Below are 27,384 nucleotides of genomic sequence, written 5' to 3' on the forward strand. Positions count from 1 at the left end.
AGTAATTAAAACAGAATTAAAAATAAAAAACAAAAATAATTAAGTAAAAAGAAATGCAGTTGATAATAAAAATGGAGTATAAAATATGGACTAAGCAATTTAGTAAATATCAGCACATCCAACTCAGCGTATTCCACCAATGTAGTTTCTCCTTTGCCCTTTGTTAGGGTCTAGCAGGTGGATATATGCAAATATATGGAGTACAGTTCCTTAATTAAGGTTTAAATGTCCAGTTGTTATGACTGAGACCAATTTGATGTAAAGGTAGCTAGTGTGCACACTAAGTGAAGTTTGCAGAAATAGCTTGGCAAAACGTCAGTATAATAGAAACGAATGAAGGAACAAGGACTTCTGTTTAAAGTAGCAGCGTGATGGAAACAGTGTCCGTCCTGTCCCTTTGCAAGTTCTTACCAGTCGTTGTCTGCTGGTATTTTCACAGACTTGCGCTGGAAGGATATATCGGCACCGCAGCGCCCGCTCTCTCTGCTCTCCGCTTGGCTTAGAAGTAAGTGTTGCCGGTCAGCTGGTAATTAGTTGTAGCGATAGCCGCTTCCTCCTGCAGCCTTCTCCGCTTGGAGACTCACACGGCGCTCTGCCACAGCGTCCGTGGGTGGTGATGTGATTTGCGGCTTGGAGGGAGTGTAGACAGTCGGCTCAGCGTCTGGCAGGTTTGTAGTAAGGAGAGCGTCCTTCCTTGATTAAGCTGGAACGCGTTTCGCCGCGCACTGGGCGGCTTTGTCAACCAAGTGTGAGGGGTATCCTCTCTGGTCTGTTTAAATGCTGGTCTCTATTAGGCTCAGGTGTCTCTCATTACATGATCACCTGTGTGATCTCTCAGATTGTGATTCTCCCAGCAAGATTCTCCCTCAAATGGAGGTTGCACAGATCCTTGTATGGTCTCAAGTAAGTATACTTATTCACTACTAGTGAACTTGTAGATGTAGCAATACATAAGGAATGCAATTTCTTTAAAAATTAATTAATTAGTAAAAAATTATATATAAAATAAAGAATATATAAAAAATATATATAAAAAATATACATATAAAAAGCAATAATATAAAAAAAATATATATATATAATATATACAAATAAATCATCCTTCATGCATAAGCCACTATATAGGCTTCTTCTTCTTCTTTGGCTGTTGCGGACAGACTTATGAGGTATATCCCCTATCCAGATATATGGATGTACATTCAAGTATAAAACCAAGCATATCAATAGTGCTTGCGTTTGCCGGCCATTTGCATTTTGTAATGTCGACGGACTGCATGTACACATTTTGTTCAGGGACATTTTTTCTCTTTTTTTCTTTTAAAAAGGGACCCACTTTATTATACATTATTTAGTCACTGTACATCAAATTACGGGCCATTGGTTATTTTCATCATGTATTTAGCTGATCTATTTTATTAAATAAACCCTTAACGGTAACCAGTTAATTTGGCATCTGACAATCCCCAAACAATTCTCAAAATAAGATGGATCAATATTAGCTATGGAATATCAGACACAATGAATAAAGTGTAGTTATTGCAGAATAATCTGTTAGAATCAAGGATGATTAAATAATCTAATATAACCAATCACACATATGTTATAGACAGATAACCGGATAGAGCAGACATAGTCACATGTGTTCAAGTTTAGCATTACGTGGATACAGGGATAGGGATCCAGTTTTTACTATATTAAAGAGACATGTGCAGATATCTGATCATCCGATATCTCAATTGCTGCGCCCATACATATGTGTGTACATATCATACACACACACACACACACATATGTGCGCGCATGTCGATATGGAGGGGAATGGGTGGGATCACAAAAATTAGTTTATTATTGTATATATATATTTTAATATAGATTCATTAAGCGAGTGGATACGGGAGGGAAAAAAGGGGGCTGTACGGGATAGAGAAGGATTTTAAACTGAAGGAGATTTCAGAGGAAGCGCTTCAAAGGAGGAAACCCACACAACATAGCTGCTGGCAAAATTACATCCATTATCAAACGAAATTACAAACTCCTCAGTACCGACCCAATACTCAAAAACAATCTAGATACACAACCTCCGATAATCTTTAAAAAGGCCCGTAACCTTAAAAACATTCTGGCCCCAAGTCAGCTCAAAGATAAAATGAAGAATGGGAGAAATCCAATACAAAGGACTTTGATTGGTCCTGAAGTACGAGGTTTCTTCAGGTGTAACCATACGAGATGCATCACCTGTGAGTATGTTAGCAACAAAAAACAGATGGTAGAGGCATCAACTTCAGGCAAAAAATTTGAGATAGAGACGTTTATCAACTGTGCCACACAATATGTGGTTTATCTCTTAATATGCCCATGCCACATGTATTATGTTGGACGCACAACGCGACAACTTAAAAACAGAGTGACAGAACACAGAAGGAACATTCTGAATAGATGTACCAATCACAGCATCCCAAGGCACTACTCTGAAGTGCACAAGGGTGATCCTAAAGGGATGCTGGTGATCGGATTAGAACACATCAAAATAACAAGCCGGGGCGGGGACCGCTTCAGGACCCTGTGCAAGCAAGAGGCGGCATGGATCCTGAAGCTACAGTCCCTTAAACCCCAAGGCTTGAATGAAAACATTGATTTAGAGTTCATTTAAAGTTATTATTCACCATTGGGCATACTTTAAATAAAATCTTGGGTTTCCTCCTTTAAAGCGCTTCCTCTGAAATCTCCTTCAGTTTAAAATCCTTCTCTATCCCGTACAGCCCCCTTTTTTCCCTCCCGTATCCACTCGCTTAATGAATCTATATTAAAATATATATATATATATATATATATATATATATACAATAATAAACTAATTTTTGTGATCCCACCCATTCCCCTCCATATCGACATGCGCGCACATATGTGTGTGTGTGTGTGTGTATGATATGTACACACATATGTATGGGCGCAGCAATTGAGATATCGGATGATCAGATAACTGCACATGTCTCTTTAATATAGTAAAAACTGGATCCCTATCCCTGTATCCACGTAATGCTAAACTTGAACACATGTGACTATGTCTGCTCTATCCGGTTATCTGTCTATAACATATGTGTGATTGGTTATATTAGATTATTTAATCATCCTTGATTCTAACAGATTATTCTGCAATAACTACACTTTATTCATTGGGCGGTATTCAATGAGCCAGAATCGTTGGTCACAGTGATCCAGATTAACATTCGCCTGCCAATCGCCGGTTTTTAGCTGTGAATCGCCATGCATGGTGATTCGTGGGGAGTCGCCAAGTCACCCTATTCAACGTGGCTGAGAATCGCCGGCCCTAACGGCGATTCTCAGCCATACCGGCGTTTCCCTATACAGCCGCATTAATGTAGTCAGGTGTTTAAAAAAATGCAGAGAAATGCAAGAAATAAGCAAATTACCCTGGACAAACGCTTCCCATACAGCATACGGCAAACGCTGGGTAATCTGCTCAAAGGGCAAACGAAGGAGTGAGGTGGGGAGGAGAATCGTGGGTAAGTGAGGTGCACCATGGGTAAGAACAGTGCTTTGTGGGAGAAAAAAAAAATACCTGAAAAAATTAAATATATATTTGTATAGCACTTCTACGACCATGACATCACACAAGGGCAGCAAATAATAATACATTAGACTTGCACAGTTAAATAGAACACTTAAAACCAATTATTTGACATGTTCCTATCAAAGTTCACCAGAAAAAAATGACGAGGGACACTCGGTGAGGAACGGCGATATGTAACAAGAAAAAGGAATCGCCAACTTCACATTGAATACACTTTTGGCGATTCCCCTCGACTACCGTCGATTCCCCATGCAAAATCCTATAGACTAAAAACGGCGATTTTTAGAGAATTACATTTGGCGATTGGTGCTTCATTCACCGGTCCTCAACGGCGATTATAGGTCATTGAATAGGGTGATTCGCTTATACAGCTCATAAAATCGCCGGCACACATGAAAAAAACACAGAATCGCCATAAAACTTGGCGATTCTGGCTCATTGAATACCGCCCATTGTGTCTGATATTCCATAGCTAATATTGATCCATCTTATTTTGAGAATTGTTTGGGGATTGTCAGATGCCAAATTAACTGGTTACCGTTAAGGGTTTATTTAATAAAATAGATCAGCTAAATACATGATGAAAATAACCAATGGCCCGTAATTTGATGTACAGTGACTAAATAATGTATAATAAAGTGGGTCCCTTTTTAAAAGAAAAAAAGAGAAAAAATGTCCCTGAACAAAATGTGTACATGCAGTCCGTCGACATTACAAAATGCAAATGGCCGGCAAACGCAAGCACTATTGATATGCTTGGTTTTATACTTGAATGTACATCCATATATCTGGATAGGGGATATACCTCATAAGTCTGTCCGCAACAGCCAAAGAAGAAGAAGAAGCCTATATAGTGGCTTATGCATGAAGGATGATTTATTTATTTATTTATTTATTTATATATATATATATATATATATATATATATATATATATATATATATATATATATATATATATATATATATATATATATATATATATATATTTTTTTTATATTATTGCTTTTTATATGTATATTTTTTATATATATATATATATATATATATATATATATATATATATATATAAATTTTATATTATTGCTTTTTATATGTATATTTTTTATATATAATTTTTTACTAATTAATTAATTTTCAAAGAAATTGCATTCCTTATGTATTGCTACATCTACAAGTTCACTAGTAGTGAATAAGTATACTTACTTGAGACCATACAAGGATCTGTGCAACCTCCATTTGAGAGGGAGAATCTTGCTGGGAGAATCACAATCTGAGAGATCACACAGGTGATCATGTAATGAGAGACACCTGAGCCTAATAGAGACCAGCATTTAAACAGACCAGAGAGGATACCCCTCACACTTGGTTGACAAAGCCGCCCAGTGCGCGGCGAAACGCGTTCCAGATTAATCAAGGAAGGACGCTCTCCTTACTACAAACCTGCCAGACGCTGAGCCGACTGTCTACACTCCCTCCAAGCCGCAAATCACATCACCACCCACGGACGCTGTGGCAGAGCGCCGTGTGAGTCTCCAAGCGGAGAAGGCTGCAGGAGGAAGCGGCTATCGCTACAACTAATTACCGGCTGACCGGCAACACTTACTTCTAAGCCGAGCGGAGAGCGGGCGCTGTGGTGCCGACATATCCTTCCAGCGCAAGTCTGTGAAAATACCAGCAGACAACGACTGGTAAGAACTTGCAAAGGGACAGGACGGACACTGTTTCCATCACGCTGCTACTTTAAACAGAAGTCCTTGTTCCCTCATTCGTTTATAATATACTGACGTTTTGCCAAGCTATTTCTGCAAACTTCACTTAGTGTGCACACTAGCTACCTTTACATCAAATTGGTCTCAGTCATAACAACTGGAAATTTAAACCTTAATTAAGGAACTGTACTCCATATATTTGCATATATCCACCTGCCATATATTTGCATATATCCACCTGCTAGACCCTAACAAAGGGCAAAGGAGAAACTACATTGGTGGAATACGCTGAGTTGGATGTGCTGATATTTACTAAATTGCTTAGTCCATATTTTATACTCCATTTTTATTATCAACTGCATTTCTTTTTACTTAATTATTTTTGTTTTTTATTTCTGTTTTAATTACTTTTTTTTTGTGTTTTTCATGCATTATCGTCTATTAATTATGTACACCTTTTAAACATTGTGTGTTTAATAAAACTTTTTTCATCCTGATACCCAAGAGCGCCCCACATCTCTGTTTGTATGCCTCCTTAATGCTTGAGGGGCTGTGTCAAACCACACATATATACAGTCATTAAAAAAAAGCTGCATATACAGTAGCAACCAATCACCTGCTGTGATTTTATAGACCTATGCTGCATAAATAATAGCTGGTTGCTATAGGCAACTTCTACTATTTATCTCTGGAAGGTGTGATACAGATTTATTTTCATCAGTAGTCCTAGATGATACACTTGAAGAAAATCATCAGATACCGTAGGGCCATGACCTCCCCCAAACCCAGGAAACCATACACCAATACCCCGGCGGTACCCTGCGGTGAGAAATCCATGCATACTGGAAGAGCTAAATGACATATTGAGGTAGTGAGCAAAGGGGCGATGGATCATTCCTTCAAGAGATAAAGTGGACAAGTTGATTATAACAACCAATCCTTTATCTACAGTAGCGCAGTCTATAAAATGACAGTTGGAAGCTGGTTGCTATAGGCAACATCCCTTTCTGACTACATCTGCCCCTGAATGTGAATATTTAGAAGTTTTAAGTTATATTCTTGTAACATTGTAAAAAAAAAGTATAAATACTGTATAATGAGGCGAATAGGCACAACCTTAGGCAACACCTAATAGTCCAGGTGAATTGGGTATGAGTCTGCAAATGCAAACTGGTATCGTTAGACTTGCTGGCAGCACACCTATGCACACACCTGAGAAATTCAAGATCCATTATAAATGTCTATTGTAGGTAGCGAGAGTTTTCTACAAGAAGTAAATGGAGGAACTATCCTGGATCATATTAAATAGATTTTGGGGATTTTTATTTTTTCTATAAAAAAAATTATTTGATCTTTTCCACCTGTTCAGGAGGGTGTGGCCAACAACACTGTGCACCAAACTCTCACCCAACTGGATCAACTAAAAGCACATCCAAGACAATATATATATTTGCACATATACATAATAATAATTTTTTTTTTTTAAAAGAACACTGCTGCTCTTTATTCTGTATTTTTTTTCTTCTGCATCGTAATCTTCATATTCTTGATTGTCACCTTGTACTTCCTATTCGTATACGATGTTATTTTTGTAGTCTGATTCTACTATATCCAGTTTTTGTGGGATTATAAAATCATAGATAACTTTTAGTGTTCTACCATTATATATCATATCATATAATTTTTTTTTTTTTATTAATAGGATTGGACAACAAATCTGCATTAAAGCAAAAGTAAATCGAGCATTCACCACAAGCATGGAGGTAAGGCCTGAAGTACCTGGCTGCATTTAGCTTTCCCATTTTAATTGGTAATTTGAAGGAATTAGATAGTTGAATATTTACAGTCTGGAAGGAAAAAATATAATAAAAAATAGAGAGAAATAACTGTCTCATTATCTGCCACCCCTAACCCAACAGCTCCTAATTACTAATCTGCCTCTGATTATTAACTATATAAAATGGAATCTCTTTTGTGGAAACCTATGTACCACAAAGCAAATTAAAGTAAATGAATGCTGTTGCTTAATGATCGTCATACATGCATAATCAGAACACTTATTACTGTAGTTGGTGAGAGAAACCATGCTGAACTATTGACTCAAACCGGGAATGACTGGACACCGTTTGAATATTCCGGAGTAGTTATGAAATGTATTTGTATATTTTCTGATGTTGCTGGTGAGAGGAGCCCTAAGCTTTCTGGATAATTTGACCACTGCGTGTGGTAGTTGCCTGTTAATGGTGCCTGTAAATAAGTACAGGGCAACGCTAGTGCAGAAAAGAGCCTGGCAGGGCCCAGGTAATTTTCAGGGGGCGTGACCTAATCATTGTAGGCGTGCCCATGCACCCTTAAAATCAAATACAGAAAAATAGCACATTAAGCACCTCCCTGATCACATTGCAGCCCAGCACTCAGCAGCATGTGCTGGGTTGAGAAGAGCTGCTGACAGGTAATGGGTTCCCACTGGGCCCCTCCATCGGACCTGGGCCCTGTAATTAGTATCCCCTCCCCCCTCACTCTTGGCACCATTGGGCAGAAAAATTAAAATTTTATATAATTTATTTTTAAATAACTTGGTAAGAAAGTAAGTGGGGTAGTGGAAATGGGATGGCCGGGTAAGGAGAGCTACGGAAACAGTAGGCGATATCAAATTTTCATGTGAAAGGAGAAACCAGACAGGGCCTATGAGAAGTATGGGTTTGTACAAAGAGGGGGTAGGTGACCATACAAGACCAGTTTTCTTCTTTAAAATGCTAGACGTGTACTGCATTGGATCTGCTTGCCAACTAATGTGGTTATTTAAGGTAGTAGCATTCTAATTTCAGGTGTTTACTTCCTCTTTAGGTTGGTATTAAAGTTGCCGTGGAAGATCCACTTACAAATCTCCAGAAACATGTATGTACAGCGTTTTCTACATATGTGGCCAAACCACCTGGAACAAAAAAGGTACAGTACTTTAATGCAGCTGGCGCTCTGAGCGTTCCTTAATGTCACCGTAGACTTCTGATACTTGGGCACAATTCCATTATACTTATCTGTTTCAGCTTGTGGTTATTCCAATGTTTTTGTTTTTTTATAAAACAAAAATAATTACAATATTGAACGTGATAATGAACATTTTGCCTGATATCGCCTTCTCAGAGACTACAAAAATATGTACATAATAACTATTTCATTGTGAATTACATTGGGGAAAAACAGTTGGGAAATGACCACTAGCTGCAAGTGTTCTCTTCAAACTGCAACAGGTCCAGGGGTGGATTTGGGATGGAAAACCTTTCTGGAAGCAGCTGTTATGGAGGCGGGGTCTGTTGAAGGAGTTTGTACCTTCCTCATAGGGCCTGATTCAGAAGTTGAACACAGTTCGAGCTATCTATCTTTTATACTGTATATACGCACATATTGGTGCAATTCCTAAATGATCAGCCCTCTCATGACTGAGTGTGTGTGTGTAATGCTGGTGGGGGGGAGGTGCAGGTCCTGTTGATCTCGCTGTGGGTCGCCTGATGGTTGGCATCGTGATGAGAAGTCCAGTTATCGCTGAGCCGGATGATTGGAGAGGAGTAGTGGGAAGGGGGCAGGATAAGGAGGGGGGAGAGACTTGGATAATGAATGAGTGGGAGGGGACTGGAGACTCAGGCAGTGTCAGTCATAGAGGACAGTGGCCATGGATCACCACCAAGCACATACGTTACTGGGAGCAGGGATGGCATGGTTATTGCTACCCACCCAAGCGGTGGCCACAGTGGAAGGGCGGCGGGCAGGCTCCTGCTTCCTGCTCCCCGGTGGCACTGGCTCCCCCCTGCCACCGCTAGGGCTGCAGAGCCCTAGTTACACCACTGACTTTTTGCTAATTCCACTACAATGACCTGTCCTGGCCTATTGTCATGGGAGGATTGAGATTTTAAAGTTGCCAGACTGCCACTTTCTACCCCCTAACACAGCCACACCACTAGTCTGTCACACTCTACCTTCTCCAAGTCACAGGCGGTCCCGTAGGTGCGTTGGCCCACCGGGAATCATCCCTGTGGCTTCTATTGACAATCTGCCCCTGAACAGGTCCCAGTAATGCACAAAGGGATCTGGGTCAAGTGTCAGTCCTTATCCAGTTGGCCATCAACCGGGGTAGCTGAAGTGTATACAGTGTGGCTGTCCTTTTGGCTGTAGGAGCAAGTGGCAGGATTGTAATGTGTGGCCAGGATTAGGTTGCTGAAAGAATGTATGGAATTGGCCAATAACAGTGCACCTTCATTTCTTAAAAGTGGTCACAGAAACCCTCTTGTGTATTTATGGCAATATATGGATGTTTTGTAATTTAACACTGACTTTAATAAAGACTGGCTTTAAAACATTACATGTATCTGTATTGGTTGATTATCCCTGACTAAAAGGGATATTTATGGATAGTGGGAAAAAAATTTTTTTTCATACTTATCAAGTCACCTGTCAGTGCCCCGATGGTCCCCCGATGTCCGCAGTTGCCTTTGGAATCTTCTGCAGCAAAATGCATCCCTGGGACCGGAGATGCTGCTGAAGAAGATTCCGAAGGCCGCCGCGGACACCGCGGGATGAGGTAGGTATGTAAAAAAAGTGGCTCGGGGGGGCAAAATTGAAAATACCTCGAAAAACCACGCTTTTTTGGAATATAGGGATAAGGGATCCTCTACCTGTATTGACTAAAGTGAATATAGTCTCCCTCAAACTTTTACACAATAAAAACATTTCACCGCATTGCGATAAAACATCAATGCTACCCCGGCTCCCAAGAGCTTACAACTCTAAAATCTCTTGTAATATGTCTGTTATTTGTATTGCCCACTATCAGACTCAACTATGTTAAAGGTCACTTGGTGTATATCCCTATCATCTGGTCATCTTCGTTATTATACTTTGTGTTCAAAGTTAAACTGTGTTACTACAGGACAAGGGCTGTAATGATTAACAGCGAGACCTTTAATCTATTTGTCCTGACAATAGGTTTTATAAATATACGTATTTGCTCGAGTTCTGTTTGATAATAAGGAAAATGTATAAAAGCTTGGGGAGCGATAGTAAAAATGGCCTCCTGGTATTTTATAGGCTGAGATGATTGGTACTTCATCTGTCTCCACTTTATTTCTCACCAAGCTTTACTACATCTCCCCATGTTTTTTCTTTTTCAAATCTCCCCCAATACATAGTTCTATATCCTAGAATAACACAAGTCACGCTTTTCTGAAAACTGATCAAGTTTACACTTCGCCCTGAAATGTTATATTGCACAGTGCCGGACTGTGGGTAGATTTATTAAGCTCGATGAAGTGATAAAGTGTCTGTTGTGTGTGTGTGTGTGGTTTTTTTTTTTTTTATCACCGTCAAATCAGCTCCTACCTGTCATTTTTCAAACCAAGCCTGTAAGTTAGGAGCTGATTGGCCGGTGATAAAAAGCAGACACTGTTTTTATATTACATACACACAATTTCACTAAAAGCATACAAATGGCAAATTAGGCAGCACTCATGGACTTATCAATTAGTGCACAGGTTCTCAAACTCTGTCCTCAGGACCCCACACAGTCAATGTTTTGCAGGTCTCCTCGCAGAATGAAGTGAAATCATTTGCTCCACCTGTGGATCTTTTAAAATGTGTCAGTCAGTAATCAGGGCCGGTGCAAGGCACCGGAGCGCCCCAGGCAAGTCGGGATGGGGGCGCCCCGGTGCCGGGAGGAGGGAGGGGGGGGGGTGGTACCTGTGTAAAAATATTGCTGCCCCGGCGTCCATGCAGTGCTGGGGTGGTCAGGGGTGTCTGTGCCGTAGGGGTACCTGCGGCGCCGTCATGTGTATAAAGCTGGCTGCGGCCGGCGGGGTCCCTGTAGTGAATAGCAAATAACTAGCGCTTCCCGCGCCGCCGCGCGCATAGCGCTAGTTATTTGCTATTCACTACAGGGACCCCGCCGGCCGCAGCCAGCTTTATACACATGACGGCGCCGCAGGTACCCCTACAGCACGGACACCCCTGACCGCCCCAGCACTGCAGGGACGCCGGGGCAGCAATTTTTTTACACAGTTTGCTGGGGGTGAGGGGCGAACTGCTGCCCTCCAGGTGCCGGCGCCCTAGGTAAATGCCTAGTGGTGGCGCCGGCCCTGTCAGTTATGAGTGCACCTGTCGGCTGACCTGAAAAACATGAACTATGTGGGGTCCTGAGGATCGACTTTGAGAACCACTGCCTTATGGGATAGCATACCCAATCAAAGTTTCAATATTTGATGGGGTATGCTATCCCTTAATGGATAAGTTCATGAGCGCTGCCTGATTTGCTACATACAGCGCTATCCACTGAGCAAACACGTTGCCCAACAAAAAGGAAATATTTATATATTACCACCATGTGTTTTAATTTAAACAAACCAAATTTGTTCCCACATATGTATCCAGTCATATGTTTAGCTTCACTGGGTATTTTAAACAATGCTACAATGCACATAACACAATACACCAAAAATGCATAGATCCCCTCAGCAAGGTCAGAGCAGTGGGGTTCTGCTTTTCCTGGTGGTACACTCATGGTGCTGCATATGGCTTGGGCTAAATTGACCATTGACAGATCACTGTAGACAAACCTTCAGCTAATTGCTTCTATTGTGATTGTTGTATGAGATTTTTCCATTGCATTTTTGTTGGCTCCCCAGAACTACACATATTAGACCTTTCTACAAAACATGCTGGGCACTACACTGCTCTGTGCTTGTGCACATGGATGGTTCTAGAACCGTACTTCTTTTTAGTGTAGATATATTAAGGGATATATGACTTGTGTAGTAATGTAAGCCTCACAACACCAGTCTCCTCGCCAAACCCCTTTCCTTTACTAGAACTCTTTCTGCTAACATATTGTAGAGATGTGTATTGGGATTCTGACCCAGTCTTTAGAATTTCCTCTAATCTGAAGCTTTGATGGACTCTAATCCTTCTGCAGGTTAATCTAAAACCAGTCCGGCTACAATCAGTGCAAGATCACTTGGAATACAGTCTGGCAGCTGAGAGGAGGCGGATACGCCTTTATCACGAAGATACCTACAACAATCTGATGGAGGAAGGCTGCGCACTTTATGGTCTGTCACTTAATCATCACTGAAAATTACAAATAACATTGTAAGATAGAAGTGTCACAATACTATTAGTGTCTGCGCAATGGTCTGTTTAGATATGATGTGGCTCATGCAGAGTCTGACAGATTGGCCCTATAAATATAAAGACACATGCAAGAGTGCCTGTATTAGTGTGCAACTAGCTGTAGATACAGTAGTCTCCGTTTAGCCTAGGTCAGTGGCAGGGCATAACTAGACCCCCCCCCCCCCCCCCCCCAAACCGCCCAGATAATGCTCCTTAGGAGGCAAAAAGAAAGAACAAGAAGAGTTAGAGACAAGGGACCATATGCACTAAGCTTCACAAATGATAAAATGGAGAGTGATAATCAGCCAGCCAAGCAGCCTAACTTCCATGTCACAGGCTGTGTATGAAAATGTGGGGCATTTAACTCTCCCTGTACATGATGCATCTGCCCCACCTGCAGTGCACATGGTTTTGCCCATTTTGAGGACAAATTTGTACTGCGATCAGATCTGAATAAGGGCCAAAGGGTGTGTAGGAAGAAAGAGCGCGGAAAGAAAGGGGTGGTCAGAGCGAGAGACGGCTTCACAGGAAAAAAGGGAGTGAGATAAAGAGAGGAGTGTTTGCAGGAGGAAGAGAGAAAGAGGAGAGCAAGAGGGACTGTCAGGGTGAGAAAGGACAGACCGTGGAAGAGAGAGGAGCAGCACCAGATAGTGAGAGGAGGGGGGAATGAAGGATGAGACTGTCAGAGAGGCATGGAAAACAGGCAGAGAGAGAGAGAAAAGGGGGGGGGGGGGAGAAGGTAGGAGGGAGAGAGGAGACACAGCAGGGGTTAGTGAGGGGTGGGGGGAGAGAAAAGGGGATGGTGAGCAAGCCAAGAAGAGGAAATAATGGGATGTGGGGGAGAGAGAGATTAACATAGAGGGGGTGTGGAGGTTAGAGGAAGTGAGGGATGAGGCGAGAAAGGGGGGGTCAAGAGGGGATGGAGAAGAGGGAAGGAGTAACGAGCAAGTGTTTGAAGGGTTCTGACTGGCTTCCCCTGGCAGAGGCAGGTCTCCCAGTGCATTTGCCAGCAAGAGGCGCTGGCTCTTCTAAGCTGGGCTCCCCAGCACTGAGCTCTTCTACGCTGGGCTGGACTACTCCCTGGCATGCTGAAGGGGCGCACAGGACAGTAGCATGGCCACTGCCCTTGCTGTAACATTTTTTAAAAAACAAACAAAACTGCAAAAAAAAAAATTCAAAAGGGTGCAGGGGTACATTAAAATATAGACACCTGACATGAGTTTGTCATCATTTTATTTTAAACTGCCTTGTTCTTTCTATACTATCCATCTCGGCACAGAGGTAGAATATAAGTGTGCCGAGTGTAGTGCGGCACCGAGCTCGAAGCATGGCGAGTACAGCGAGGGTACGCGTTACACTGATTGAGGGTCCATGCCTTTTTTTTTTTTTTTGTATCAACCTTTCCAATGTCGACGTTTTGACCCTGTCGTTCTATTGCATTTCAACCTTTTGGGGGGTAAATTTAGTGACTGTTTGCCTTAATACTGTGTACCCGTGCAGGTCTACCTTTGTCACATTAATAGGGACGGGAACACCTAACTCCGCATGAGCGCCTAGATACAGAGATGTCAGACTCTCTCTCATCTCTTATAGACATATATACATATAGGCACACTTGTCTAACAATTTTAAGAGTCTTCAAGTGGGGTTGGTGGTCGCACAATCAGAGCGGCCAGGCTGCATTCCCTACCTGACACCCTGCTGCCAGCCAGATAGAAACCATGTAGAGTTGTTTTGTTTTTGTTCCCGTGAATGGATATGTGGGGGTCACCGGCATCACAAGTAGGGTGTGGGCTGCATGCAGGTGTCACCCTCAGAGGCGTCCTGCTAGGCCATGCCCCCTGGGTGACATAATTGCTGGTGAGATTACGGGTTGGGTTTCAATTGACTGCACTGGTGTCACAGACCCCGTGCTGCCAAGTGTACTAGTGCATTGCTTTGCCTTGTGCCTGCAGTGCTGTTAATGTGTGTGTGTGTGTGTGTGTGTGTGTGTGTGTGTGTGTGTGTGTGTGTGTGTGTGTGTGTGTGTGTAATATATTGTAGATATAGAGATTTTTAGTATGTGTCTGTAAGAATCCTTGATTGTATGTCCTCACATACCACACATGGCTTATGAGTTTTCTTTTTCTCTGTTACAGACAAAGATTGGGAAGATGACCATAACAAGATATCCACAGACTGTACTCTGGTAGAAAGCATAGAACTGGTCCTTCCACCTCATGCAAATCATCAAGGAAACACATTTGGTGGACAGATCATGGCGTGGATGGAAACTGTAGCCAATATTTCTGCAAGGTCATTATTTCTAACGTTGGGCAACAATTATCCCAGATATGCTGCAATTTTTTTTGTAATTGCCACACTCAGATTTTACATTGTTTAAAAAATGTGTATATATAGCATAAAACAAATTCAGGTTGAAGAATCAGCGTAATGTCTTACAACTAGTACTTATCGCTGCAGGCAAGAGGGTAACTTTCTGAAGACTCCATCAGAACATGGACCCTAGAGCAAGGAATGGGCAATTAGCACACCAGGATCTATATCGGTCATCATATTACTGAATCTTGTTCCTGACATCCAAATGTTAATTGAGTTTGTCCCTCACTACTATCCTTTGGCCCAGTGTGCCTTACCCGACTCCTGGTCACCAGCTCCTGGGCTAAATGATTTACTGGATGCAAATATTTGGCTGGGTAATACAGGCACTCCGTTTAGAATATAAAGGTCACATTGGGACTACAGTATGCAACTAATGTAACCCCTGAACTAGTGACCCAGAGGCATCAGGTGCGACAATCTGGGTCAAAGTATAGGTAAGAGGGAAATGCAGGAATATGATTACAGCACAATGTTCTGTGGCAGTCGGCCATTTCTTAGTGCATACAAGAGGAGGCTTCTGTGAAACGTTACCTCCCGATGGAGACTTTAACGTTAACCTTTTCTTGTCTGCAGAATGGAGCACTTTTTCCAAAGACCTGACCATTGCTGAAATAGTATTATGTGTCGCCATAACATTTATTTGCAGAAAAATAATCTCTTTAACATCTGAATGTGATATTCCTGCACCTACTGTACGCTGGCTTTCAGCAACTGCAGCGTAGTGTTACCTGCTACACTCCTGGTATAATGCTGCAGTACACCAGCTTTAGGGTATAATACTACAGTACACGCGCTTTATGGGCAGGATCAGAATCTGTCGTTTGAGATGCTGAAAATCTAGACCTCCATGGCTATTTAGTACTTATGACTGTACATGTTCCCCCACCTGTTTTTATATTGTTTATACTGTATGCTGTTTACGGTACTTATGTTAGTTGGGCACCCACTATAGTTGGTACGCTCATACCCCCACTATCCATGTCGGCATGGAGTTGATTTTTTATAGTGTGGTGAGCCCGAAGCGTGGCGAGTGTATGCGGGAAAACTAAGCAAATAGCTTAGTGGGCGCCCAACTAACATAGAAGTACCCTGTTTAATTGTTACCCACCTGGCTGCTGCACAGCAAACCGAAAACAAATACCTAGTATACGCAAGTATACCTGGCCAATAAAGCTGATTCTGATTTAAGAGTTAATTGTTTCAAGCCAACAGATAGTGTGCAACATGTCCTTACAGTGGGGCCGGTTGTTAGACCTGTTCGGACAGGTCCGAATTCGGCCCAACCGGCGATGTGCAGGGCCCGGCTACAAGCGCATTCGGCAAGTTCTCCCTTCACCAAAGTGCTAGCAGCCTGAGTGACAGGCAGGGGGCGTTCCTGGGTGGACCCCTAGCATTTTATAGCGTTGCCTACAAAAATGCTGGTTGTGCCCCAGCAAACACAGGTGTTCTCCTGCCTGTTTTGGATGGGTGGATGACGTTGGTTTCATTACTGTATCAATCCTAAAATATATCACCCATTGATCTTTTTCTCTGTTCCATGCAGCCGCCTGTGCCGTACTCACGCAAGTCTGAAATCCGTTGACATGTTCAAGTTTAGGGGTCCTTCCACTGTAGGGGATCGACTGGTTTTTCGGGCTGTTGTAAATAACACCTTTCAAAAAAGGTAACTGAATACTGAGCAGTGAATTCTTATCACTTACATTGTGCTTTTAAAATGTCATGTGTATGCAATCAGCTGGTGGGTTGGAGACTGTTGTGCCATTGATAGATGGTCTGAAAATGTTCTGCAAACCCAGTATTCTCTACCTCTCTCTACCTCTCTATCTCTCGCTACAAAACTTCAAACGGGCTCTCAAGAATACTTTTCTACCAAACCCAGCCAACTCTCATCATGGGCCAGATGCACTAAGCTTCAAAAATGATAACATGGAGAGTAATAAACAGCCAGCCAATCAGCTCTTACCTGCCATGTCACAGGCTGTGTTTGAAAAGTGTCATGTAGGAGCTGATTGGATGTTTATCACTCCATTTTATCACTTTTGAAGCTTGGTGCAACTGGCCCTCTAACCCACTGTTCCATGCTCACAATCTACCCAATCTGTGTCACCCGTTTATCTGCCCCTCCCCTTTAAAATTTAATCTCTCAAAAGCAGGGCCCTCTTCCCTCATTTGCTTTTCCTTCACTTACTTAAACCATCTACTGTATGATGGCACCAAATCCTGCGATTTCCTGCCACGCTGATACTTATTCCAGTGTGTGCTGCTGATGCAGCCATGGCTATGTACCCTGTGCTTGTCCTCTATGGTATTTAAGTTACTGTTTTATTTATATGTTTGTGCTCTGTAATTGGGCACTGTGGATTTCTTGTGGCACCATATACTGTAGATTAAGGATAACTAAATAATATAAGGAAGTGTAATAGCCAATGGCATAAAATGACTTAAATAGAATTGGAACTATTCAGTGGTACAACGAAATACAGATCAGGGCAAACTTGGTTGCAAAATTGTTATCCAAAAATAAGGAAAGCCTACAACTGTTGCACTTTTGGTAATGTAACACCCCCACATTGGGCCTTTTTCAGATGTCAAACGATCAGAGCTATACGATGCACTGCATGATGATTGGTACTTTGTGCATGTGCTGTATTGTTCCCGTGTTGTTGAAAACACTATGGGCGGGATGTACTAAGGGGAAAATGCGGTAAACCCCCCGTTTTCATGGGTTTTACAGCATTTTCAAATGTACTTTGACCTGGCCGCCACGATTTTGCCACCCAGGGATGGGGCGGAGCCCCCCCTCCCCCCGCACACAACATCACAGGTATCGCGGAGGGCCTCAGTCACCGCATTGCGATGCTAATCGCATATGTTTGTTCATATGCGATAGCATTGCTGCGATGGGACGGCAATGTATTTTAACACATCCCGCCCTATGGTTGCAGATGTCAAGAGATTATCAGTCTGTGGCAGTTTGGGGGATGTTGCTCACAGTTTTGGTTAGTGATAAGATCTCCATTGGAAGACTGAGATTTCCTGGCCCCAAGTTTAAGACTGTGCACTTTTTACATATGTTTCCTTATAGTACACAGGACTATGGTGTATTCTGTATAGGGAATTGCCAGTAGATATTTGCTATATCTCTATTAAGGGGCCAAACCATGCACTCTAATGATTTGTCAAGGCTCTGTGGCAGATGGTCACACCCCCTTTGGAGACTGTCCACTCCCCTAAACTTGGGGCTCTACCTCTGCATTCTCCTTGTGGGCCCTTCATGTCAAAGTCTGATAATGCCTTCATCGGTGTAAATAGAAGATATATTTGACATAGTTCATATAAACCAGTGGTTCCCAACCTTTTTACTCACCCCCTTGATTCGGCTTGTCATTTTATGAGTACCCCCTCTTTTTTTAATTTTAAATATCAAGTGGAGGTGAGCTGTGTGCGTGTCCTTATATTAAGGAGTAGCGGAGGAGTAGTGTGTATTCAGGAATTAGGTGTCTGGCCGCTGGCTGTGTACTGTCTCTGGGGTTCCCGCTAATACCTGTAGGATTAATGATGCTGCTTCTTCCACCCGATCAAGCGCGGGGCAAATGATTGCTAATGAGGGCAGCGCGGATGGCTCCCAGTGGATTGCTGGTCGGGTGAAAGCACAATGAGACACTGATGATGCTGCAGACGGGACCGGAAATGATGCAACGTGGTTCATTTCCATGGCAATAGGAGACATCTTCTGCAATTGGGAGACATCTTCTGCAATTGCAATCTTTTTTCGCCATTACCAATAACCTTTTGAAGTGCTCCCCAACCAATCTGCAAAGTACTTTCAGGCTCTATACACAAGTTCTCTGTCTATTTAGTGGTTTTCAAACACACTTTTTAATATGCCTCTTAAATATATACGATCTTTAGTTTAAGGCCTACAGAAAAAGGCATACATGTTGAAAGTTCTCATCAAAAATGCAGGAAAAAATGTTTTATTGCCTGAAGAATATTGCAAATATGAATAACTTTGTGGAGAAAGACTTGGCCTATCTGTGGAACAATAACACCTAGTACAATGCCTAACAATATATTTTTAGTCTTTTTGACTTTTAATGTATATCGATCAGATAATTCCTGATACAACTTGTGCCTGTTGCAGTGTGGAGGTGGGGGTCCGCGTGGAAGCGTATAACTGTGGGGAGTGGACCGAGTGCAAGTCGCGACACATTAACAGCGCCTTCCTGATTTACCAAGCCCTGGATGCCAGCAACGAGTTCATTATGTTCCCCAGAGTCCGAGCCACCACAAAGGTGAGATCACCAGAGAAGGTATCAGTTTCCTGCTTATCTAAAGCACATCTAATATAGATGGACTTGGCTTTTTATATAGCTTCCTTCCTTGTGTTTGAGCACCTTACAAATCCTATTCACAGCTTGTTGGGCTACATCCACCTGGAAAGCTTGCAGGGTCTTGTCTTATTAAATAAATGTAACACCGTTGGCTGCGAGTTTGCACCAAGCTGTTGACATCGGCTTTGTGCCAGACACAGTAGTTTTGAGGGGATGGAAATATAGGCTATTTAGGAGAAAAAGTAACCATCGGGGGTAATATAATGTCCTTCTGTTTTATAGGACAGCTTCAGAAGATTTCATGGAGCCATTGCACGCAGAAAAATACGTGTTGCAAGGTATATCGCGTAGACTTGGATGCTCTGTATAATGGGGAGACTGATCAACTCATGTCTTTTGTTCCTCCTAATGGGTGATTCACTAGTTACTGTAATTTTTTTAATTTCTTTACATCTCCTGTTTTACATTGACAATACAGCATCGCAGATCTACATTATCAGAGACGTGCTAATAACAGATAAGCAATGGGAATGATGCTTTGACAATTATTAAGGACTGCTCCATATTCTAGAATGTTTACACTCTATTTACACCTTTTTATAATTGGATACTCCTTATTAAAAATGTTCCTTTCTTGCAAAGAATAAGGGGGTATTCAATCCCAAATGTTAATTCCACCAGGCGTAAATAGCGGACAACCGTATTCTATCCCAGCTGGGACTCGCCTGCAACAGGTTAACCTCCCTATGGAAGCGAATCTGTATTGTTGCATCAGTGGCTGTTTCCAACTATCAGCGCCCGTTTTCACCGATGCCGAGACTTTCTATCTGGTGGAATATATCTGCCAGTCGGAAGAACGTAGCCCACACCGAATAGGTAGAATGACATTCAACCTAATAATGTTGGAAACGTCCGCTATTTCCGTCCAGCAAAACTAGAGGCCGGGATTGAATACCTCACTTAAGCGCCTTTTTAAAAATATTTTACTTTTAAATATAATATATGTATAGTCCTTCTATTGTGTTTCCTACACTCGTCTAAAATATACTGTATAGATACTATATCTATGTCCTGTTACACTGGACAAAATCTGTTTTTACATCTGGAATGTGGACAAAGTAACCCCCACACGCTTTATCCACCCCCTCCCCTTGCGTGCAGACACACAAAACTCCATTTACCTGACTGACCTCATAGGTGGTTTGCTCAATCTGAGACATCAATGAACTTCGGTGTCTGTTCTGCAAGCACCCCCTGTACATCATTGAAAGTATAGTATGCCTTTTGGGTTAATGTGGACATGTACCCAACAGCAACTCAGCTAGAACAGGCAGGTTTGTAACCTACAAAAAGCGTAATTTTAGTTTCAATTATATAAAAGGAAGTCCCGTTCTCTGCTACCAAAGAAAACTGCTCTCAAATTCATAAATGGCTGCTGCTCTGCTTGAGTTACCTCATCCATGGGTGCTAGGAGGGGCCAGGTAATCTGGGTCAGCGGCATGATCTCAGTGTGAGCTAACCATCACAGACAACGGGACAGATTCTCTAAGCTTCAAAAGTGATAAAATGGAGAGTGATAAACAGCCAGCCAATCAGCTCCTACCTGCCATGTCACAGACTGTGTTTGAAAAATGTCAGACAGGAGCTGATTGGCTGGATGTTTGTCACTCTCCATTTTATCACATTTGAAGCTTAGAGAATCTGGCCCAACATCTGAAGTAAATATATATAGTGGCAGATGCTTATTAGTTTAGTATTACCACTCAGGTACTGGGTAAGAAAAACACTGTTTCCTTATAGTACACTGCATGGGATTAGTAACCAGTCTTAAACAATATGTGATAATAGAATTCAAAAATATTGGTTACATATATCTGCACAAATTTATGATTTAAGCCCCAAAGCCGTCCATGAATGCTTCTCTGTATATTGGGGGTCCCTATTGCTAAATCTAGTTGCAGTGTGCAGCACCCCAAAACAATCTACCTAAGCCAATAAGCTCGGAGCAACACACCAGTAAAAAAATGTGTGTTAATAAGTGTAAGTAATAGGGAGCCTGAGCTATATACAAAAAAGTGATCTGTAAATAATGAATTTAATTAAAATAAAGAAATTGTGTTCGAATGTAATAGCGGGTTACCTCAGATCCAGACACCCCAATCCATGGGCGCCGCACCCTACCCACACGTTCACTGTGATATATCTGAGCTAAGAGCTACAGTATCTACCTTTTGAGTAACCCATAATACTCCACCTGGTGTATTAGGAAGTGCACCTTCTCCCAATGCAATCTCCCTACTGTTCACACAACAGATCTAGATATATAGTAATAGGCACCCCCAATATATTGAGAAGCCTTGAGGACAGCTGGGGGCTATATATGCAGTAATCACTATCTCTGAATTATATTATCATGTAGTGTCTAACTGGTTACTAATGCCATTCCGTGTGCTGGAGGGAAACTGTTTTTATTTTTCCATAACATCAGAGGTAAGTTCCACTCCTGCAAATACAGTATTACAAGTTATTCTGGTCTCGAAGAGAAAATGTAGTAACTTACAGTAAGAAACGAAGCCGAGTGTGTGCCACCAATGAGCCGCCTGACTGATGTGATTTCCAGCATATGATTTACAGAATTCTGTAACTTTTATTTCCCCTTGTGTTCTAGAAAGTACATGCTCTTGAATAAACCAGAAAAGTCAATCTCCCATCCTTGGGACAAAAGTAACCAGGTAAAATATTTAACTCTGTCTTAATTTGTGCATATTTAAACCTATTTAAAGTTTCTGCATACATATAGATTTACATAAACATGATGATTTCATTTAACAGATGCTCATTGTGTTGTGTGCCATATTAAATCTTTTTATATGTATGATTTAAGAGTATATAGCCATATCCATATACTGTATACATAATCCCAACTTTTTAATTTGATGAATAGGGCCCGAAAAGGGGGCGTGGTGTATGCAAGTTAGGGTGCGGCTTAGGCAAATTAGGCCATGCCCCCATTTTCGGCCGCAAAAGTGACGTTCCCGAGTTTAGCGGGACAGTTGGGGAGGTATGTGTATATACTTAACTAAGCAAATGCTTCGAAAACTAGTCTGCTACCTTGTGATTGTCTCTGTGTTTGTGCATGTGTGAGAGAGATGTACTGTAGCTGCCAACAGACGGCAGTGTTTCGTTGACACCCAATAATATTACCATAAAGAGTTATTATTGGCACCGTAGAGCTATCCCGCAGCTGCACTACTACGTTATTGGCAACAGGGATGTAAGTATCCACACCATACTGCTGGCCCGGACCTGATGTGGAGCTGGAGTTTAAAGGGTAAATTTAATAAGATGGGAGTTCTATTGAAGATTGGTTGCTATGGGCAACATCTTATCTATTCTCTTCTGGAAGGTTTAAAGGGGCCCAGCCAATGCATTCAAATGGTTAGGGAAAGTAATTTGGTGGCTGGCCGCACCCTTCTCTGAAGACTTAGCACACCCTTAGTATGGGTCACTACTCTGGTGGGCTCGTCATGCCCCAATCCAACACTGCCCTTACACATACTTGCCTGCTTTTGAAAACTAGTTTCAGGGAGATTATAGTTGGCAGTAAAATTTTGCACTGTGCCCCATTGAGAGGGTGTGCCATGCTCCACCCAAAGGGCGTGTCTAGTTTAGTTCCATATATGGAGAGATTGTGCAAAGAGATTGTGAACACCTAGAAGCGTGGGTGTGTACTGTTACACCTGAGAGGAATCTTGTAAAATGACCTATCCAAACCTAGAATGAGCCCCAAAGCAGTTAGTAAGAGATACTAAGGGCCAGATGCACTAAGCTTCAAAAGTGATAAAATGGCAAGTGATAAACAGCCAACCAATCACCTCCTGTCTGACACTTTTCAAACACAGGGCTAGATTCTATAAGCTTCAAAAGTGATAAACTGAAGAGTGATAAACAGCCAGCCAATCAGCTCCTACCTGCCATGTCACAGACTGTGTTTGAAAAATGTCAGACAGGAGCTGATTGGCTGGCTGTTTATCACTCTCCAGTTTATCACTTTTGAAGCTTAGTGCATCTGGCCCTACCTCACTGATACATGCCAGAGATTGTTCCATATAAATGGCCACAAAAAAATGCATGTAGCCTTCATTGAGGGATCGCTGTGTTTTATCACCTGTGCTGTCAAATGGTGCAGATGATTCAATATAAATGTATCGGTCTCTCCTTCCTGTTTTCCCAAAAAATGTAACAGCTGCATAATGTGGGCTAGGTGAAATCAGGGAGATTGCTAGACTAATGAGGGAGAGAGGAAGATTGTACGGGTATAGTTGCCTACCCTCCTGCATTCTGCAGGAGACTCCCTGAAATAATGCAGTTATCCCTCAGCGAAATCATTGATCCTATATACTTTGAGCTGATTGTGCCATGTGGTCTCCTCTGCTATTTCAGACCTATCTCGGTTACAATAATGTGGCCACCCTGACTGTCCTTGCTGCTAATGATGGATGGGAGCTTAGTAACACCATGCAGAATGTAAGTTTGTAGCTTTATTTTTATTTTTTTCAGGCCAACTGTTTAGAACTAAGGTGGACGTATGGGTCAGGCTTAGATGAGAGCTATGGTGAAATCTTGAGATCGGACCATATTAGGCTGTGGGGGAGAGTAATCAAATCTGAGAGACGGGAATACAGTAGGAGCAAGTTTCATCTTTGCTCCTTTGTCCATGGCTAGCCATGGCTATTCTATTGTTCTCAGCTGCAATACAATACGTATTGCAGCTGAGAACAATAGAATAGCCATGGCTAGCCATGGCCAAAGGAGCAAAGATGAAACTTGCTCCTACTATAAGTTGCACATAACCAATCAGCTTATAACCAGAGGTGTCGCTGGGTGTGGTTACCCTATTTTCATATGTACATTTGTTTGCAACTTTAAAAATAAAAACATTTTTTGATTTCACAATATCAGCATCCTGTCACTCATTTTCACATACAAAGGAGAGCGCTTAACTAAAACCTTTTGATTTATACTATTTTTGAGCACGGACCACTCAGTTAAGCTGCCCCACATACTAAAGGTTTATAGCGCTGTAACCACCCCAATTGTTTACTATACGGGAATAAGTTGCATATAACCAATCAGCTTATAACCAGAGGTGTCGCTGGGTGTGGTGACACCTGGTGCACACTCTTCACTGTCACCCTTGTTGCGCCAAAAACGGGGGTGCCCGCAAAGGGGCAAGCCTATTTCAGAGGGGCGTGACCTCCCAGGGTACCCATTTTGGTCACTCCAAGGGTGTGGCCAGCATCTCCGGAGATGGTGGCTGCCCCCATAGACTGGCTGTCTTCTTTGTCGGCATTTTGGCATCACCCCTTTTGAGAGTTGACACCCAGTTGTGGGCTGCATTTATGTAGTGATGCCACTGCTTATAACTGTCATTTTTGTAGCACAGCCTGTAAAATGAGTTAGAAGCGGATTGGTTTGTACTTTTATCTGCAATAAAAAAAATGTATGCAAATATTTGCTTTTTTTTTCTTCATAATAACTGTATGTTTGTGTGTGTGTGTGTGTGTGTGTGTGTGTGTGTGTGTGTGTGTGCGCGTTTGTTTTCATAACATGTACAAAAAGGAAGAAGAAAACAAACAAACTGTGAATTAGGTACAAAGTGTAGTGTATTCTATTGATAACTTGTATTACTTTTGTGTTTCTTCAGGTCAGGGTATTTACTCGTGAAGAAAAGGACATTCTCTCCATAAAGATTGAAATGCAGGTGAAGGTACAAGCGAGCCAGGCTTATCTGCTGCTGTCTGACCTTGGGCTGAGGCCGAATTGGGATGTGCACTACTTGTAAGTACAAGACAATTTTTTTCCTTTTCTGTTTATGATCTGCTATAGCAGGCAGTAGGTTTTACAGGAGAGGACCAGAAAGCTCATCTGGGTCAGGGGTTTTCAGCTCCCATCCTCTACAACTCTCAGCAGGTCATGTTTTCAGAACTTCTTTTTCATACTGAACTCCTTTTTAAATAATTTTGCCGGTTCTAACTATCCCCCCTTTATCTAAATACAGAAATCCTTAAGATATGACCTGTTCACAAAAGCCAAATCTAAAGGAAAGGCACAAAAATGGAAATAACTATGTAAGATGTGGATCTAGAAATCACTATGACTTGTCACATAATGGTAGATTACCATTCTTTTGCTATATTGCTTATGTTAAGTTGTGAAGGAAGATGAAATGGCAGCAGTGGTGGAGTGCCACTTACACAGGGCAAAAATGAGACTGCACTAAAGCCGGTGCGACCCTGCTATCAGCTGAGCGACGTGCCTGTGGGTGATAGCGATGAGCTAGACCACGCATTGGCATCACTGCAGGGCATACACACGGAGCGTTCTGGGCTCCATTTGTAAGCGATCTAGTCAGATTGCTTAGAAAAGGGACTGAAATCGCCCCCTGTGTATGCCTCTTAAGAATACAGTGTTGCGTTCTGGACTCGTTATACGTGAACACTTTATTTTTTTATTCTATCGGTTATCCATAAATACAATGGCATGATTTAGATCACAGTGTCACTAAATGACCTCTATGTATACCCATTTCACACCAAAACTCCCATCTCTAACCCAGGATTTGGTATACTCTTACCACAGCTCTGACCTAGGCTATTCCCAGGTTGGTGCCAGGTACACTACAGATGCATTGTTTCTGTTCTGCCAGCACCTGGAGATTACATATTCTCCAAGATCCATGAATCTGGCTCTTCCTATGTTGTAAATGAATCCCGGGTTAACCAGACACACTAGAGACCACTTATACTGTTTTCAGACCGCATATGCCGTGTCGCACCCGGGAATAAGGACACGTGTCCTGTCCCCAGAGCGGCATGGCATATGCGGTCTGAAAGCTCTGTCACTGACCGGGCTTAGTGCCGGGTTAGTGATGTCACACGGGGCAGAGCTGAGCAGCGGCGCTTCACTTAAGAGGAGGCAGCACTTGGAGCTGACAGCGCTGCCTCCTCTATACTGTGAAAGGCACCCGTTCACACTGCACTTGACACGGGTAAGAGCCGTGTTCAACCCTGGTCATTACCAGGGTTGAACTCCCGTGTTGCTCGACCCGTGTTGGCCCTTTCAGACTGCACCTCGACCCGTGTTGGGGCCGCAAGGACACGGCAATAACCCGGGTCTAGAGTGCGGTCTGAAAGTGGTATTGGGAAAAGTGTCAATCTGCTGTCAATTGTCTTTTTGTTTATTTGGAATTGGTGAACACTTGGTTGATATGATGTACACGCCTAAAGTCACAGTCAGGGCCGGATTTGTCACTAGGCCTGTGAAGCACGGGCCTAGGAGTGGCACCTATCACGGGCGGCCGCCGCCAGGCAGGCACCTCCTGCTGTCACCCAGTATGTCAGTCTGACACTTTTACAGAGCGCCCGTTTGCCGCGGCTCCTCAGTTCAGGGAGGAGCTCTCTGCATCCCCACTGCCTGTGTGTGTGCTCAGCTCTGCTGCTGCTGTTGGCTGCCGCTGTACCTATCCTACTCTAGGTAACAGCACCGGCAGCCTGAAGCTATAGTTCTGTGTCCCCGAGTCCCTCCCTCCTTCAGAGCAGTTCATGCAGACAGTATGCGCCTGCTCCACACACACACTGACAGCCTGAAACTCCGGAGGAGTCTGCCTAGTGCCCACACAGGCTATGAAAAACGTATTTACTAGTGTGTTACTTTCGTTCCTTGCAAGAGACAAGGAACTATTCTCCGTGCAGAATACCGAGCCCTCCCTCAGAATAAAAAAAAAACGGCCGATTATGGTCACTCAGAATAGACATGAGCTGAGAGGCCAGAGATGTGTTTCCTGCATACAGGATCTACGTTGGCAGCTGCTTTACACCCTAAAAATGGTCCTAACTCACCATCTGTAGGCTCTCCTTTACCTTTCCCAAAACGTCCGCATCCTGTGAATCACATGCTAATGACTCCTCACTACGAGCAAACCCCAAAATCGGTTCCTGTGCATTGCACCAGTGACGCATATGCAGTGTGCCTATAATTATTCAATTGCTAAATTTTGGCATAGTGTACACCTCTGTGCCAAGGCTCTAAAAAAAAAATTCTGATTTACCAAAGTGATACTCAGTGCCAGATTAAGCCTTCGGGGGGCCCAGGGTACTTTAGCCAGGGGGGCCCCCTTGCACTTGTCATTACTGGCCGCACACTGCATG

General features: G+C 42.6%; 1 protein-coding gene across 1 annotated transcript in view; it reads left to right on the forward strand.

The window, feature by feature from the left end:
• Positions 1 to 27,384, forward strand: part of ACOT12 (acyl-CoA thioesterase 12) — a 43,182-nt gene that overhangs the window by 12,081 nt on the left and 3,717 nt on the right. The window contains exons 4-13 of the mRNA XM_083151853.1: positions 7,006 to 7,066; positions 8,151 to 8,252; positions 12,262 to 12,397; positions 14,597 to 14,753; positions 16,384 to 16,503; positions 18,985 to 19,135; positions 19,457 to 19,512; positions 21,843 to 21,906; positions 23,618 to 23,701; positions 24,882 to 25,015. Coding sequence (XP_083007979.1) covers positions 7,006 to 7,066; positions 8,151 to 8,252; positions 12,262 to 12,397; positions 14,597 to 14,753; positions 16,384 to 16,503; positions 18,985 to 19,135; positions 19,457 to 19,512; positions 21,843 to 21,906; positions 23,618 to 23,701; positions 24,882 to 25,015 — 1,065 coding nt within the window. The remainder of the gene's footprint in view (positions 1 to 7,005; positions 7,067 to 8,150; positions 8,253 to 12,261; positions 12,398 to 14,596; positions 14,754 to 16,383; positions 16,504 to 18,984; positions 19,136 to 19,456; positions 19,513 to 21,842; positions 21,907 to 23,617; positions 23,702 to 24,881; positions 25,016 to 27,384) is intronic.

This window comes from Crinia signifera, chromosome 1 (assembly GCF_055691185.1).
Source record: "Crinia signifera chromosome 1, ASM5569118v1, whole genome shotgun sequence".
NCBI lineage: Eukaryota > Metazoa > Chordata > Amphibia > Anura > Myobatrachidae > Crinia > Crinia signifera.